At 51.7% G+C, this 16,538-nt stretch overlaps 1 protein-coding gene across 3 annotated transcripts in view; it reads right to left on the reverse strand.

Annotated features, from left to right (window-relative positions):
* The window catches only part of VAC14 (VAC14 component of PIKFYVE complex), a 103,273-nt gene that overhangs the window by 25,235 nt on the left and 61,500 nt on the right, over positions 1 to 16,538 (reverse strand). For all 3 annotated transcript variants that reach the window (XR_002787469.2, XM_010596806.3, XM_023556665.2), the window contains exon 14: positions 15,391 to 15,523. Coding sequence is in view for 2 of the 3 variants with exons in the window: in XM_010596806.3 (XP_010595108.1) it covers positions 15,391 to 15,523 (133 nt within the window). In the remaining variant the exon portion in view is untranslated. The remainder of the gene's footprint in view (positions 1 to 15,390; positions 15,524 to 16,538) is intronic.

Genomic DNA, 16,538 nt, shown 5'->3' on the forward strand with positions numbered 1-16,538 from the left:
GCTCCAACTGCATGGCATTCTGGGAAGAGTGAAGCCACTGGTGAGTGAGGCCGCTAAGAGTCTGAATGGGACCACGGCTTGCTACTGAAAAGCCACCCTTCTGGGCTATTCTTTATATACCATTTGTGTCTCTACAACCCACTTCATTCTACTTTTAAGTACCAACGGTGTTGGGGCTGCCGGTTCAGACGTCCTTTCTGATGGCAGGGAGGGGGACAGAGCCAAGTCAAGGCTGAGCAAGAGTGATGGACCCAGGAGGCCATGGCAGGCGAGACAATCACAGCCTGGAGGACTCGGATGGAGTAATCTCAGGAGAGTTCTCCTCTCCTCCTCATAGGCTGCGCTGGGACTCTGGGTCCTTGAGGAGAAGCCACCAGATTGCCGGCCATCTTCGCCCCCTCGGGTACTCACGCCCATCAGTTCTATCTGTCCTGCTATCCTCTCCCCACTCCCCCGCCCTCCCCACCCCATGCTTGGCCTGTGGGCAAATCTCTGATTGCTGTTTTTTCTCTCCTAAAAACCCACCAGGGTCACTATGAGTCAGAATTGACTTGATGGCAATGAATTTTCTCTCCTAGGAACCTATTAATGGGCTTAGGAAGACCAGACCTGGAGTTGTACACATGTGAAGAGAGGCTTGAACTTTTCTCCCAACACCACAAAAATGAAATGAAAGCTGTGACCTTCCAAAAGCTATAATTACAGATACTCATCTCTGGAGCCGAGCTGGAGACAGACAGCATGCGATGGCTACTCTGAGCACTGCTCTCCTTTGCACTCTTACTCTAGGCCCAGAGCCCCATCCTGTGGGCGTGTAAGCTTGGCAGCAGGGACGGGCTGGGGGCAGAAGGTGGCAGCGTCTTTACTGTCTGTTTTAGGCAGGAATGAGAGAAGAGGGATGGGGGGTAGGGGGATGAAGATCAGTCATTTCTCTGTCACCCTTTCCCCGCGGGGGCTTCCCTCGGTGCTGAGATCACAGGTGTTCCTGCAGAGGGTCAGGGGACCGGGAAACACTCACAGACGGGGTGCACAGCAGATCTGAAAATCCAATTACCGTGTTACTGGGGGGCCCAGGAGAAGCGAAAGGAACTGACTGGGCAGATGCTCAGGCTTCAAGGGCAAGAAGAAAGTGTGGCAGCTCTACAGACCCGCCAACTGTTAGGGCCAGGGGCTACTAGAAGACGTGGGTGGGAGTACCCTTCAGGGAAGCGAAGGAGGGGCTCAGAGAAAAGATGGGATAAGGAAAGTCAGCTGAATTCATGGGCACAGCTCTGGAAGCTTGCCGACAAGAGATTGTACTGCTACACCATTCTAGAAGGTTCAGCACTACTGGAACAGGTGATTTGAGCAAATAATCTGAACTAGATTTAAAACTTCGTTGATGCCCCTACAACCCCTGCCTGGACTTGTCTGGCTCTTCAGAGGACATGGTTTCAGTCGGTTAATTCCAGGTGCCTTTGATGTTTTATGATGCTAATGGCAGGGGAGCAGACATAAGGCCTTACCTGTCACAGAGATGAGTATGGGCCCCTCCACTGCCTCCAACCCTCCCTGGTGGGCCCAGGGCCCCACCTGCAGCCCATCATCTGGCCTCCATTTCTCGCACCAGTGCAGCCTCACTGCTCGGCTCGCCCTGCCTCCCTCCCAGCCACCTCCGGTTCCCAAGGTGTCCAGGGAACTGGCTCTGGGCTCCAAAGCAGACTCTTTTCTGTACCAGCAACACCTTCTCCTCCCCATCTCCACCCCCTGCTAATTCCTACTTATCTTTCATGGCTCAGCTTACACATTGTCTCTTTCCAGAAGCTTTCCTGGACCCCCACCGCTGGTGGCTACTGGGCACCCCCCATCTGCTCCCATAGAGCATCATATCATGCTGCGCTATTACTGCTGGGGCTGGTGACTATGCCCCTGAGGGTGGGAACTAGCTCTGCTCATGGCAGTGTCCCCATCAGTGAGCACTGGGCCTGGCACCCGGGACACACGGGGTGGGTCTACTCAGTGAGTACGTGGATACTCCCAGGCCTCCGTCCGCTCCCTAGGCCAGCTCGACCCCAGCCCTGCTTCCCACTTCCCGGTGGGTGCTGGGTGGAGACTCAGCTCTCCTTTATTAAAGGAGAGGGGGCTGAGCGCTTGCTCTCAGCAGTTCCATTCTCAGAGACACGCAAGGACTCTTGTCTGGCCTGACAGCTGTGGCCTAATTTCCAGGGCTATAACCATGCTCCTTATTTTTACCCACTTGGTATTTTCATTACTGTTGCATGGGGGATAGACAGGAGTGGGGAGCCGGGGGAGGCACGGACAAATGGGAGAAACAGCACTGTGGAGCTGGGGGGCTCTGGCAGTGCAGAAAGGCATGGGCCAGGTGGGAAAGGGATGGGGTGGGGCTAGTCCAAATCCGTTTTTTTTTTTTTTAATTTTAAAAGGGGGCGAAAAATCCGAGCTCCCACCCCTTTTATTTTCCTCAGTAAGCATTTTTGACAAGGTCACAACTGCACTGGCTCTATAGATTTTTGGCTCCAAACCACATTTCAGGCAGCCTTTAAAAGCCAATTCTTGGCGCAGCTTCAGCTGAGCCCGAGGAGAGGAAAACTAGGGCACTTTTATGCTTTGAGAAAACATCAGATCCAGGTCACAGCTTTCCAGCTCTGTGGACGCTGTAGGGCACCACCCACCAACCCCCCACCCTGATGGGCCTGCACCTGAGGGACCCTGCCCCTTGTTCTCCTCCAAGCACGTTCCCAACACTGGCTCACATATTTATTAGTTACCTGTCGCCTGTTTTTTTTTTTTTTTGTCACCTGTCTGCCTATTCCATTAGATTGCAACCACAATGAAGGCAGGGATGGAAGCTTTTTGGTCAACCATCTGTGCCCAGGGCTGGCATGGGGTGGTTCTAGGTGCTCCAAGAAGGTGCAAAGACTCAAGTTCTGTGCTGAATGGATCTTTGACCCCTGCCCCAAACCAGGTTAGCTCTTTTATTGCAAGCTCCCTGGAGCTCTTGTTTACCTCCCAACTCCTCCCAACCAAGCTACCATCATACCAGAAATGACTTGTCAGAGGCTTGCTCTCCCAGAATGGCCAGCTCCGTGGAGGCGGCATGGGGCAAACATTTACTGGGAAGGTCAGGGCCTCAGCTTCCTTCTGTGCAAAAAACCTGGGTGATCCTTAAGGTCCCTTTCAGCATTCTCTAAGCTGAGCCTAAAATCCAGTGTCCCATGGCCACTGTTTTGACCCTAACTCCACACATTACAAGGGAAAAAGCTGTCCGCTCTGCCAAAAACAACATGGCGGACAATTTCCAGTCTCTAGCAAGATGCAATGCTGCAAACGCAAGGAAGGCTCTCACCCCACCCCTACTCTTCTGCTCTCACTGTGCTTTCACAGTGAGACCTTCAGGAAGGTCGAGAGTCCCCTGTACAGCTTCACCCTCATTGTTTCTAGAGAGATGGAGGACTTGGCTGTTGCAAAGGAGACAGCATGTCATTCCTTCTGCTGCTCCTGTCATTCCAGGCGCCTTTGGTGGGCATGTTTCAAAGCCCCCTTCAGTCAGCATTTGAACCCAGGCCACAAAGTGGACGCTGGTTGGTCTGCCTCCCTGGCGTCCACTGCCTTGAGTTCTGGTTCCAGAGCTGTGATTTCCTGTGACCAACTGCTCTTGCTCCTGCCTCTGTAGGTAGACAATTGGGGCACCACCGTTCTCTGGCCACAGTGACAGGCCCAGTGAGGCTCAAGCCCAGGATTACTGCTGAAGAATGGGATGCTGTGAGGGCAGGGGTGAGCTGAGGGGCCTGCCGGTCACGATCTGTCTGAGTAGGGAAGGCCTGCTCAAGAAGGCCGACAGAGGAGAAATAAGAGCCAGCTGTGGAGGGGGTGGAGTAAGACTGAGTCTGAGAACAGAAGATGAGTGCTAGCCTTGGACTTTGAGTTTTTAATGAGCCGATCCCTGATCCTGCCTCCACACAACTTTTACTCTTTAAAGTAAGTGAGGGTGAGAGTCGGTTTTTTGTCACTTGCAATCACGAGTCCTGAGTGGGCAACACTGACAAAGAGCAGCAAGAATGGGGGGTGCAGAGGAAGGGAGGATGTCTGGGTTCAAGTCTTAGTTTATTCAATGGCCTTCTCTTTTACCCTTCTCTAGAAAACAAGAGAAAAGTGACAGCCAACATCAGAGCATCTGCCTCTCAGAAGCTGAGCTCCTATGTGCCAAATTCTCTTCTAAGCACTTTCCAGATACTATGTTATTTAATTCTCACAACCACCTTTAGGAGACAGTAATGATCACTGCCCTCATTTCATATAAGAGAACTGTGCCTAGGAAAGCAGCTATGTGGTGGGCCCCTGTTGTTTGCACTGCTTGGCGTCTCTTTGCCTTTCTTGTGGTGAGAACGGCTCCTTTCTTTGGAGAGCTGTTGCTCCCCTGCCACTCCATGTGGGGCTCAGGTAGGGCTGCCACTCACAGTACCCACAGCCCCACTTCCCTGCCACTGCTGTCCCCACCAGGGTCAGCACATGATCCTCTCTGGGCCAATCTCACCTTCCTCCTGGATCATGACTGCAGGGATGTGATCCCTGAGTTGGCGGTGGCCACTCTGAAGAGACCAAAACAAGGCTGACCCTCAGATAAGGGCTAGGAAGACGCAGAACCACAAGGAGATAATGTCTGAGCTCCTGGCTCTTGCTGCCATGGTCTGGCTACACAGGTCAGTCAAGTCTCCTCACTCATTTTGGTGCCTGTGGCCTGGGTTCCTACCACTTGCCACCCAAAGAATGTGACTGACACAGATAAGTGGTTCCCAACTTAAACCACTGCTGGCCAGGCCGCATCAGAAGCCCCTTGGATTCAGTGAGGTAGCGGGTGGGTGGAGTGGCTAGGAATTTTTGCTTTTTACAAAGTACAAGGAGGCTGGACTAGGTGGTCTCCAAGACCCTGTCCAGAGCTAAGAAATAATGCCTCTGGGTTTTAGGTGGATTATACTCAGTGCCCAACTCACTGGGAATATTTAACATACACCGACCAGAAATACGCTACTTTATGGTTATGCTCCCATGAGCTCCTGAATCCTTGAAAAATTTCCAGGAAACATAAAAAGTACTAACCATGAAGAAAAGCTGATCACCTGGACTACATTAAAATAAAGAACTTCTGTGCATCAAAAGTCATCATTAAGAGAGTGATAAGGCATGCCACAGAGTGGGACAAGATAATTACAGTCATATATATGACAAAGACTCAAAACCAGAATATGTAAAGAACTTCCACAAATCAGTAAGAAAAACATTGAAAACCCAATAGGAAAATGTACAAATGACTTGGATAGGCTCCTTACAAAAGAGAATATCCAAAAGGCCAATAAATTATGAAAAGCTGTTCAATTTCATTAGTCTTCAGGAAAATGCAAATTACAAGGTGATACCACTACATACCTTCTAACTAAAACCAAACCTGTTACCCTCTAGTCGATTCTGACTCCTAGCGACTCTGTAGGACTGAGTAGAACTGCCCCACAGTTTCTAAGGAACATCCGGTGGATTCAAACTGCCGACCTTTTGGTTAGCAGCCATAACTCTTAACCACTACACACTGCCAGGGTTTCCACACACCTACTAGAATGGCTGACATCAAAGACTGATGATAGTAAGTGTTGGTGAGGACGTGGGGCAACTGGAACTTTCATAACACTGCTGCTGAGAGTGGAAATTGCTGTAATCACTTGGAACCAAATCTACTAAGTCTGAACAGATGTATATTAACTCTCTGATTCAGCTTCTCCTAGTTACACACCTAAGAGAAATGTATACAAATATTCACCAAAAGACACATAAAAGAATGTTCATAGCAGCATTATTCCTAACAGAGCCAAACTGAAGATAAATGCCATCTACTAGTAGAATGAAATATACAAATAGATCGTGGTACATTTGTTCAATGGAATATTATATAGAAATGTGAACTACTGCTACACCTAACACAGATGAATCTCACATAGTGTGGATCAAAAGAAATTAAACGAGAAAGAGCACAGACTGTGCTCTTTTACATCAAGTTCAAAATCAGGCAAAACTAACCCATGGTTTTAGATATCAGGGCAGTGGTTACTTTGGGGAAGAGGGCAGGAGTAGTGACTGGGAGGAGACTTTAATGGGACCTCTGCAGGCTGGAGATATTCTGTTTCTTGATCTGTGTAGTCAAATTAGTAAAAATTAACTGAGCTGCACACTTACGATGTGTGTGCTTAAAAAACAAAGTGTCATGGGTGTGGCTGCATGGAGGGTGGTGATGCAGCCATGTTATCCTTCCAAAGAACGAAGGTCTGGCACATTATGAAAAAAAGCTTCACTTGGCTAAAAAAGGGAGAAGGCTTTATCAAAGAGGTGGCAAAATCAAGCTGAAAACAAGTCAGAAACTCTTGGGACACAGAAGAACTTCCAACACATGTTCTTTTCTGAAGCAATGTGGAGGGCTGGGAGTCTTCGAGTTTGAATGACTGTTCTTCCCTTATAGGGAAGAGACTGGATATGCAAACTTATTGAGTCAAGAGGGCTCATCCAAGGCCATGACGTTACTGATAACAAAGCCGAGGGTGAAATGGAGACATAGCACCGTTACTGGGCTAAAGAAGACGCGCTCTGGGAGAGCAACAAGGAGGCTCAGATGGCCCCACTGTGCAGGAGGTGAGCTAAGTGTGAGGGCTGGAGATGGGCATGTGACTGTGGCATGTGACTGGGGATGGTAAGGGGGCACACACCAGAGAGACTTTCTGAGGGAATGGAGAAAGACAGGCTCAACTTAGCACTCAGGAGTGCAGCTTCTCAAAGTGTGAAAGAGGAGGCTCAAACCAGATAGCACAGGACACTCAATGGAGAATGAGAAAGAAAATGAGAGACACTGCTGGGGTGCACTTGAAATCCATCTTAGTTTGCCTTCAGAAAGAAGGACAGGCCAGTATGGTTAATGTGAGTGACTAATAGGCCAGAAGGAAAAATAAACAATCTGGGAGGAAGGAGGGGCAAGACATGTCCTCTTGAGCAAGAGTCAAAAGGGAGATTTAGACCAAGAAATACGTTCACTGTCAAGGTGCCAAAGAGTTCCACTGGATAGTTCCAATGAGATTATGTGTCTAAATATAGACCAGGAGTAGGCCAGGATAATAGATGGGCAAGAGCCCAGGGGTGGGGGTGAGGGGGTGGCCACTGGGGGCTGGGAAGGAACACAGGGAGAGGCGCTGGGATTCGCTCAGCATTTCACCTCTGGCTCAGAGGGGTGACAGCCACACAAGATGGGTCAGAGCACTGGGATATGGAGGAGGAGGAGGAGATTACATCAGGAGGGGGTCTTTGAAGGGGATTTTCTATGAGTTAAGGACTGTGGGTGGAAGGCGGATGCCATGTGAGAGCACAGCTTCTTTCCAATAGGGGCTAATACCCTCCCAGGGTCCTGGCTGCCGCATATGGGAGCCTGCCTGGTGTGTGGAAAAGCAGGGTCCAGATTAGACATCTGCTCCTGCAGTGGTGTCGGGGAAGCCACTGCACCTCCAGGAGCTTTGACATCCCTGGGCTGGGCAACAAGAGCTATCCAGGCCCTTCGAATTGAGGCTTCTGGGCTGGTGGGCCTGGGTTTGCTGTGCAGACAGGTAAGGGACTCCTTGGTGCCAGTGCTGATGGCTCTGAGGCAGGTGGGTCCAGCACACGGCCCTCTGAACACTTCCCGCCATGTTCGTCTTTCCAGCCCATTGTTTTCCCTTCCACAACACTCCGACCCCAGGCCTGGCAGGGAGAATCAACAACAGGCAGTTTTCCCAAACGGCCTCTACCCCCAGTCTGGAAGACTCTCAAGAACCTCAGCCTTGGGGTCTCTGAACGGCTACACGGCATCCCCGTGGATCATAACCAACATGGGGTGAGCGAGTTGAGGAGCAAATACTCTGATGCTACACAGGCACTTAAAAGACAATGAAACCAAAGCCCACACTCCTCTGGGTGCTGAAGCAGTGAACTTTTAAAGAAAGTTCCATTATTCACTTCAGATCCTAAGAGCTGCTTTGGTGAGCCATTGCAGACCAGGTTATAAACAGGTATCTGGCCTGCCCAGACCCTTCCTGGGAGCTGTCCGATGCTATTTCACATGGGCTTATGACTGGCTGGCCACCTTGGGCTGCATTCAGCACCAAGTCCCCCTGGCCAGGCTCATTCAAAGCTCAACCATCACACATGCTGAGACTGGAAACTCTCCTTCTGCTTGAAGGGTCAGCTGGTCTAGACAGCCTCACACACTGCGTGTGACAAACTCTTCTGTGTATTTTTCTGAAGACAAAGGTGCAGAGGTTACCTACTGTGAAAAACCACTCAAGGAGAGAAAAGGGAGGACCTCACAGAGTGTCCAAGGTCAGGCCAAGGAAATACAAGGAGGTAGGACGGTGGAAAACAACTTCTAGTGGCCAATTCCAAACCTGTTGCTATTTTCTAAAGATGCTACAATATGATACACATTAGCTTCTTGCTCATTAATCAAGCTGTCTGAGTTACCAATGTCGAAACCCTCTGAGTCTCCTGGCATCCTGAAGTAAAGGGTGAACGGTCCATCAGGCCACAGAGTGCTGCAGGTTCCTTATGGAGCCACCTCTCGAGCTTCAGAATGACATTCATTTCCAAGTGCTCGGGGCCTGTGAACAGTTCCTGACCATCATCCCACAGCCCTAGTGGCTACGGAGAGATGGTTGGAGTAGGGGGCAATGCTGCTTAGGTGTGTAGACGACAGGGGAAGCGTTTTCAATTGAGACTGCAAAAAGGGCTGAGCAGGTGCCGGCATCAGTATGATGAGGATTTGGTGGTGGGCAGGGCACAGCCAGGGAAGGTCACCCACTTCACACCTGTTGTTCACACCTATTGCTGAGTCCTTACCTCTACCATGTGGGTTTTGGATACAGGGACAAACAGCTCGCTCAGTGGGAGGGTGGCTGCTTGGGTGGCAGGTGACAGGGGCCTGTCACACACAACCCCTCTGCTGCCCATTTGTCTGTGATCTCTAACCTCTCCTGAGCCCTGCTGAAAGTGAGCAGTCCCTTGGCCTTCTCCCAGCCTCCTTGTCACAAAGATCCAGGAGGACCCTTGAAAAATGGGGATGCTGTCCTTAAACTTTAAAGCCCCTCAGCTTCCTGAGTAGATTGTGCAGGCTCTCTCTGGCCAGGACTTCCTCTCTCCCCCTCCTCCCCGACTTGGAACTAATTGATCCCAGCCTGGCCCAATAGGGCCCATCACATGCGGTTTCCATGTGATGGGCCCTAACTAACATCACTTTTCAGAGGGAGCGTGGCGTAAACTGTGTGCCAGCATAGCACTGGCGTCTTGACAGCGGACTCTGCAGACAGTGTGGGACTGGCCTGAGCCCTGGGCCTTCCAGCCTCACCTCTCTGCCCTTCTCCAGAATCCTGTGAAGTTCAGGGATGCTGGTCACTTTACCATGGACAGGGACAATGAAAACAAAACCAGGGATGTGAGCCTTCCCACATTACCCTCAATTCACCTTCCATTAGCATTAGTACAATGAACTTTTGGGGGCCTGACCGAAGCCCCCTGGCAGATCAGGTAGCAAGCACAGACAAACAGGGTGGCGGGGGGAGGTGTACTGATACCAATGGCCACTAGAAACTGGGAAGGTGGAAGGGTTAGAGGAAGGAGTGGGGCTGGGGTGTGTGTGTGGGGGCGGGGGGTGGTCTGTGTGTTGGCTGCCTTCCAGCCGCAATGGCAATTTGGCCCAACTGAGCGCCCTGTTTCATACAGCAGAATATACAAGGCCAGCAAAGTGAAATTTCCCAGCTACGGCATGAAAGAGAGCTTCTTCTCTTGAGGCCGCCCCCTCCCCGGCCCCAGGCCCCACAATTAAAAACAAATCCAGCTTCCAGTGGCTTCCTAGGCCCAGGCTCCTCTGTCCTACCACCCACCTCTACCACTCCGCTAGCCAATCAATTCCCAACTCCACTCCCCCAAGATAAGAGCTGTTACGCAAACCCAGAACTGCGGTGGTGGTGGTGGCGGCAGTGGTGGCAGTGGTGTGGGGGGTGGGTGGGCAGTATTAGCAGGAGCACATAATAGGAGTCCTGAGCAAGTGTTGGATTGGAGAGGCTACCAGGCCTGTCGGTATCAGGCGAGAGGATGCCCAGGGTAGACCAGAAGCCTGACTGTTGGGGCCTCCCTGGATCAAGTCTCATGAGAGTCCCTGTGACCGGTTCTTCCCTTTCCACTCAGCCCCCAGCCTGTCCTCCTCCTAGGAGTGGCCCTCTTCCCTGGAGGGTGCTCCAGGCCTCAGCCACCATCCCCTGGGTGATTCAAGTCGAGCCCTGGAGTTGACAACATACAGTCTCTCGCTAAAAATGAATACATTCTCTGGCAAGTCCTCCATACTAGGCAGTGGGGAGGAAGAGGAAGGGAAACGCACATCGATGAAGCCAGAGGCCGGCTGGCCTGAGGGCCGTCTTGGCAGGCAGAGCGACATCCTCTGACCCGCTCAATTCCCAGTACAAAAGCAGGCCTTGTAAGGATCACAGCTGTTGGCTGACGCTATAGTCCATATCACAGTTTATCAAAGAGGCTGGCCTTTCTCCCTCTCTCCGTTTCTGCAAAGAATAAGTGGACTGGTTCACTGGGAAACAAACTCCATGCTTGTTTAGCCACATTAGCATGAAGGGTGGGAAAAAGCCGGATGAGGGAAATGTACACGAACACCTACTCTGAGCAGAGTTGTTTCAGCAGGGACAAGCCAGGCTGCAGGAGGGTGTCCTCGGTGCTGGGCGGTAGCTTGGTGCATGGGGCCAGCTCTTGGCACAGAAGATCCAATGATTTCACCCCTTCTCCTGATTCTAGTGCCCCCCGCCCCCTACCACCACCACCATGGGAAGTGGAGCAAGAGACCAAACAAGAGCTCCCCTTTATCAGCCCCATAGTGCTCAGGCTGCACAGAGTGCTCTAACATGCACGTCTTTATGTAATTCTCCCAACTTGACAAGGCAGCCACCATCAGCATCTCCGTTTGATGGACAAAGCAAAAAGCGCCTACAAACAGCTAACACCTGGAGGACTTGGGATTCGAACTTAAGTCTGTTTGACTCCAGAAGCTACACTCTTAATTTTGCTCTCCAAAGTCTGTGGGCATCCTGAGAGGGAGTGTGGGTGTGGGCACAGCTGGGGATTCAGGAGCCTGAACAAAGGTGACCAGTGCCAGGGTCCCCACAGCTCCCTTGCCCCCTCTCTATCCTGGCCTCAAGCACCCACTGCCAGAGAGTCCAGACTGGTGCAAGAATCAGCGAGTTTGGCTGAGAGAGGAGGGTTTTGGAGCTGTTGGCTTTCCAAGCCTCGATGTGTGTCTGAACTGTCATGGCCACCAGATAACGAGACCACCTGGAGGTGGAGAGATGATGTCCAGAGAGGGGCCTGGCTGGATTTGGGTGTCCGTTCCCAGATCCCCCACTCCCGCATTAAGGTATAGGCCTGGGAAAGGCGTGTGGGAGAGGAAAGGTTCCCGGGGTCCTAAGGGTAATCATGCATCTTCCTCAACTGCCAAGAACCCCACCAGATGTTTGTCTTCAAGAACTCTGGGTGCCTTTATCCTTCTAAGTCAGCCCTTCTCTACCCTACAGCAGCTGCTCCTGAGCTCTGAGCTAAATACACTACTGCAGAAATAACTGGCTTTTAACTGATTTGCCAGAAGGACCTGCTCCCTTTCTGTCTCAATGCTCAATCTTGGAGGCTGCGGGGCAGGGACACGACTTATAGTCTGCATACCACAGACTGCCTTAAGGAGAGGGTTAGGAAATCACTAACTGCATTTCTTATCAGGCTCCTGGCTTCACCTGGCAGTCTGCAGGTACCATTAGTATGCCTTCTTTAAAGCTGTCAGCAGAAAAAGAGGAAATGACCCTGAGAAGCGGGGTGGGGGGCCAGTGGGAGGGGATGGAGAAGGCGGCCACTCCCAAGGGCTCTTCCCCAGCAAATCTCTGTGGAAGGGCTTTAGCCCCTTGCATGACCACAGGAAGGAGAAGGAAGCCACAGGTTTGGGAGGCCTCTTCTATGGCAGACACTGTGCTGTGTGGGTCCTGAGAGCTCAACTTGGTGGCCTGGACTGTGACCAGTGGCTGGTCAGAAGCAGGCTGGCACACTGGCTTAGCAAGCAGCAGGTAGCCAGTTCACAGAGCTGGCATGGCCCTGAGGAGGCTGGGCTGGGAGGCTGTGAGCTATAGCATGTGACGACAGGTGCTGAGTGCTGCTCTGGGGATGGCAGGCTGGGCAGAGGAGGTAAATAACTAGGAAAGACACCATGTATGAGGGGCTGGCCCCAAGGTTCCTGCCATCCCATCCCCTGGGTTCTTTGTACTAGTGCCATGGTTTAGCAAATGCTGTGCCACTATGGTGAGTGGGAGTGAGGCCAGGCTCAGTACCACTGGGGCCCCGTGTCATCCATGTGGGGTCTGAGCCCTGGAATAGTGAGTGATCACCATGCAGCTGGATACACAGAGGCCTCAGCAGGATGAGGAGGGAGGACTCATGGGCTCAGCTCCTGAACCCCAGCTTGTTTTGGGCCTTGCTGAACCTCCAGGCACCTGGCTTTGCACTCACCCACAGAAGGGATGAAGTGGCAGCTGTGGACTTAGCTCAGTGCAGGGGTCCACAGCCTCGCTGTAACCCTGACCAGAGGTGTGTACTGCTTCCTCTCATTTTCTCTTCTGCCAAGTCAGGATTCCCATGGAGACACTGAGCCCACAACACCTCATGCCCAAGCATACCCACACTGCCTGTATTCTTGCTCTGTGTAGTCTGGGGTGGTTATTACCTTACTACCCTGAAGCCCTCTCCCCAGTCATTGATCGGGCATGGGAGGCTGATACAGGATGGGAAAACCCATGATAGCCCAGCTCTCCAGAGAGAGGATGCTGGTGACGAATGTGTTTTCAAAGACCTCTCCCCGCTGGCTCCCCGCAAATCTTTCAGGCAAGGAGAACGTACCATGTGCTGACACCTCTGCAATTTGGAAAACCGCACAAAGTGCACTGTCACTCCTGTGGGGATATTCCACTGTTTTCCTGGTGGGGATCTCCTGCACCACATCTACTCTCCGCTTCAATCCCCTGACTGAAAACTGCCCAATTCGATGTGAAGAAAAATCACGGAACGCTTCCTCTTCGGGTCAACGAATCTGTTTCTGTTCCTCTGAGACAGTGGTTCTCAACTGGGGGTGATTTTGCCCCTCAGCGGACATTTGGCAATGTCTGTGGACATCTGTGGTTGTTACAACTGGGTGGGTGAGGGGGTGCTACCAGCACCTACTGGGTAGAGCACAGGGATGCTGCTAAACATTCTACAATGCACGGGACAGCCCCCACAACACAGATGGATCTGGCCCCAAATGCCAACAGTGCAGAAGTTGAAAAACACTGCTGTATAAAAGCCCAGAAAAGTAAGAGGGTGGTGACCCAACCCTCCCTCCCCCATGCCATAGGGCATCCTTCTGGTAGGCTAGACTCTTGGCCCCTTCCTCCATACTGTTTGTCTTTCTGATCAGGCAGGTCTGTCCCTGGCCACACCTTAATCCTTTGGCCCATTCCCCAGCAGGGTGCCCTCAACCTCACCCTCAGCCCTTGAGCTGGGGCCTCCTGCTCTCTTTCCTTTCACAGGGAAGCTCCTAGATCAAGGTGTCTGTATCTACTACCTCCATTTCCCACTCCTCAGCTCCATCACTTGCTCTCAGACCCCACCCTGTGCCTGAGCTGGACCCCTCATCCCCTCCCTTCCCTGCCTTCCGCAAGCTCCATCTCTGGCCCTTCTTCTCAGTTTCCTTTTCCCCCTTCTTCTTTACCCATTATTTCATACTGAGGCTCCTCAGAGCTTGGCCTCACCACTGACCACTCTTACTCCCAGAGCTTCAATCTCACCTTCCACGAGGGAAGAAGCCCCTAGAAAGGTTTCTTGCACAGAATTGGTGATCTTTAAGTATTTGCTGAATAAACGAACAAATGAATGAATATGCCATCACTTCTCAGATTTGTACCTCAGGCCTCAGGTCCCTCTTTTGAGAAGTACAGCAAACTGCTTCTTCACCATCTCTCCTTTGACATCCCCAAAGCAATTCAAACTCCAGCATCTGACCTTCCTCCCTCCTGCTCCTCCCCTAGGGCTCCTATCTCAGGGAATGATACCACTACCCCAGCTGCTCAAATCAGAGAGCTGGGGTCACTTCCAACTCCCTCTCCCCTCACTCCCTCATGCAACCAATCACCAACCAGTTATGCCTTCTACTCGCTACTGAATCCTAATGCCTCTTCCCATCCAAGTGAACAAGCTGCCACTGTCCCTCACCTGACAACAGTCTCTCAACTGGACTCCCCGTAAGTCCATCTTGTCCCCCCACCCCATTCCCCACCAGCAACACAGTAATCTGTGTAACTTAGAAGGGTGATCATGCCATTCCCTTGCTCAAGCCTTTTCACTGGCTTCTCACTGACCTCTGGGTAAGTCCCCAATCCTTAGTGTGGCCCACAAGACTGGACCCTCTCCCCCCTGCTTTCTGGTTTACAGGAAAATGAACTCTCCATGCTCTTTTCTGCCTTGAAGCCTGCCAGGCAGGACCCTCTGCTAGAAATCCTCCCAACAACTCTGACCACATCTGTCTCATCTGCTCCCCGAGTGACCTGGGCACTTTAATAGCCCCACCACCTCTAGGGGTTCTACTTTCACAGGTCAGGGATGAGGCACAGGCATCTTCTTTATTCTTTTTAAAATTCTAACAAGCAGCCAGAGCTGAGAACCACTGCTGGGGAGTACTGGGGCCACAAAGACTATGCCAAAAAATTCTTGTCTGGCTTTGTTGGGAGCCTGGAAGAATCTGTGCTCCTGATCTACATTGTGCTAGCCTGGGGGTGACACTGGGCCATGTTTCTGCAGCTGAGTAGGAGGCTAAGAGCCAGACCCAGCCATGCTCTTTCAGGTAGAAGTTCTAGAGGCCTCAAGCAACCAGGGATTGGTACCCGGGGACTGTCCAGGACCAGACTCGTGTTGCTCCGGAACCAGGCTCCATTGGCGAGCCACTGCTGCCACCAACACTGGCCAAACCCTGCACTGGCCTGGCTCCAGAGTACAGCCTCCCTTTCCTCCCCAAAAAGACTCTGCCAATGGTATTTAACGAGAATATTTAACCTTGAGGGAAAATATTGTCTCAAGAAGTGAAAAATAAATTGGTTTGTTTGGAAAAATGCCAACATTGACCTGCTTCATGTTGGTAGTACCAGCAACCTGGTGTGAGGTGCGAATCTTCTTAGTTTCTTTTACAAACAAACACAAAGGAGGCAAGCAAAGGGTTGCTTTGACACGTGGGATGGTATAGGAAGAGAGGCCCGCAAGGCTGACCTGATTATGAAGGCGCCTCTGGTCTCCAGGAGTTTCTGCTCACTGCTGAACCTCTTGAGAAGGTTGATCATGAACTTATAGAAGTAGGAGTTCATGGTGGGAGTAGAAGGAGAACATTCTAAGCCTTTGGTACCTGTAGAGAAAGGGACATTTGGGATTCAAGCTTGGCAACGGGAGGGGGTATCAGCTCCCAGAAGCATCAGACCAAAGCACAAAACAGGAACGTGCCAAACCATTCAGAGGGTTACAAACAAGTGTGAGTGGAGCATCTCCGGGCTGATTTCATTAGGCGCCAATGGCAAGAAGGCAGCACAAAGCCTCCTCCCAGCAACTGTCTCCTTCTGCTAAACTCAGACCTCCCTTCTGTCTTCTCATTGTCCCTGTGGGGAAGCAGTGTTTTTCTGTTCTGTGTTTCTCAGTTGTGAATTACTCTGAGGATTCTGCACCAGGAGCCACCTCTATACCGTCCTGTCCTCTCCCAGAGAACCTCCTAGATGGCTCCGGTCAACCTGTATTGGGCAAGCCTTGGATGAGAAACACAGCTCCAGGACAGGCCTCATTTAACTTCTTATTGTTTGGGGTGTGTTGTTCCGGGCCCTTGCCCAGAACAGCCTGGCCTGGGAGGTCCTGAGTGACTCTGGAATGGCAGACAGTCTCTGCTCCCTTGCCCAGAGGGGCTGTTTGTAGAATCAAGTGTCACATTCTTACAGATTGAGTTACCCTGGGATCAGCTGGGGATGAGTTACCTCGGGCCCAGCTGGGGCTGATCTCTGAAGACGTGGCTGCAGATACAGCTGTTGAGGTGGCCCTGCTGCCCCTCAGCCCCCACACCATCCCCACACTCATGATACAAGCTCAGCTGCATGGGTGGTGGCCAGGATGGGCACTGGCTACACATCTCACACCGGAAGTGAGTGAGGCCTTGCACCAGTGTACCCTAGGTGCTTATTTGTGACAGCTGCTTGTGTCCTGTCCCCTTCCCACTTCTCCCCCCTTCAGGCATCAGGCCATTTAGGTTCTGAAGTATTCCAAAGGACAAAGTGTCTAATACAGGCAGTGACCACAAAGAAATGCTCCCCACCTGGGGCTATCTGGGGCCAGTCTCCATTCCTGAGGACCAGGGTGCCTCTGGCAGGCACCAGGTGAGC

The sequence above is a fragment of the Loxodonta africana genome, chromosome 21, assembly GCF_030014295.1.
Source record: "Loxodonta africana isolate mLoxAfr1 chromosome 21, mLoxAfr1.hap2, whole genome shotgun sequence".
Lineage (NCBI taxonomy): Eukaryota > Metazoa > Chordata > Mammalia > Proboscidea > Elephantidae > Loxodonta > Loxodonta africana.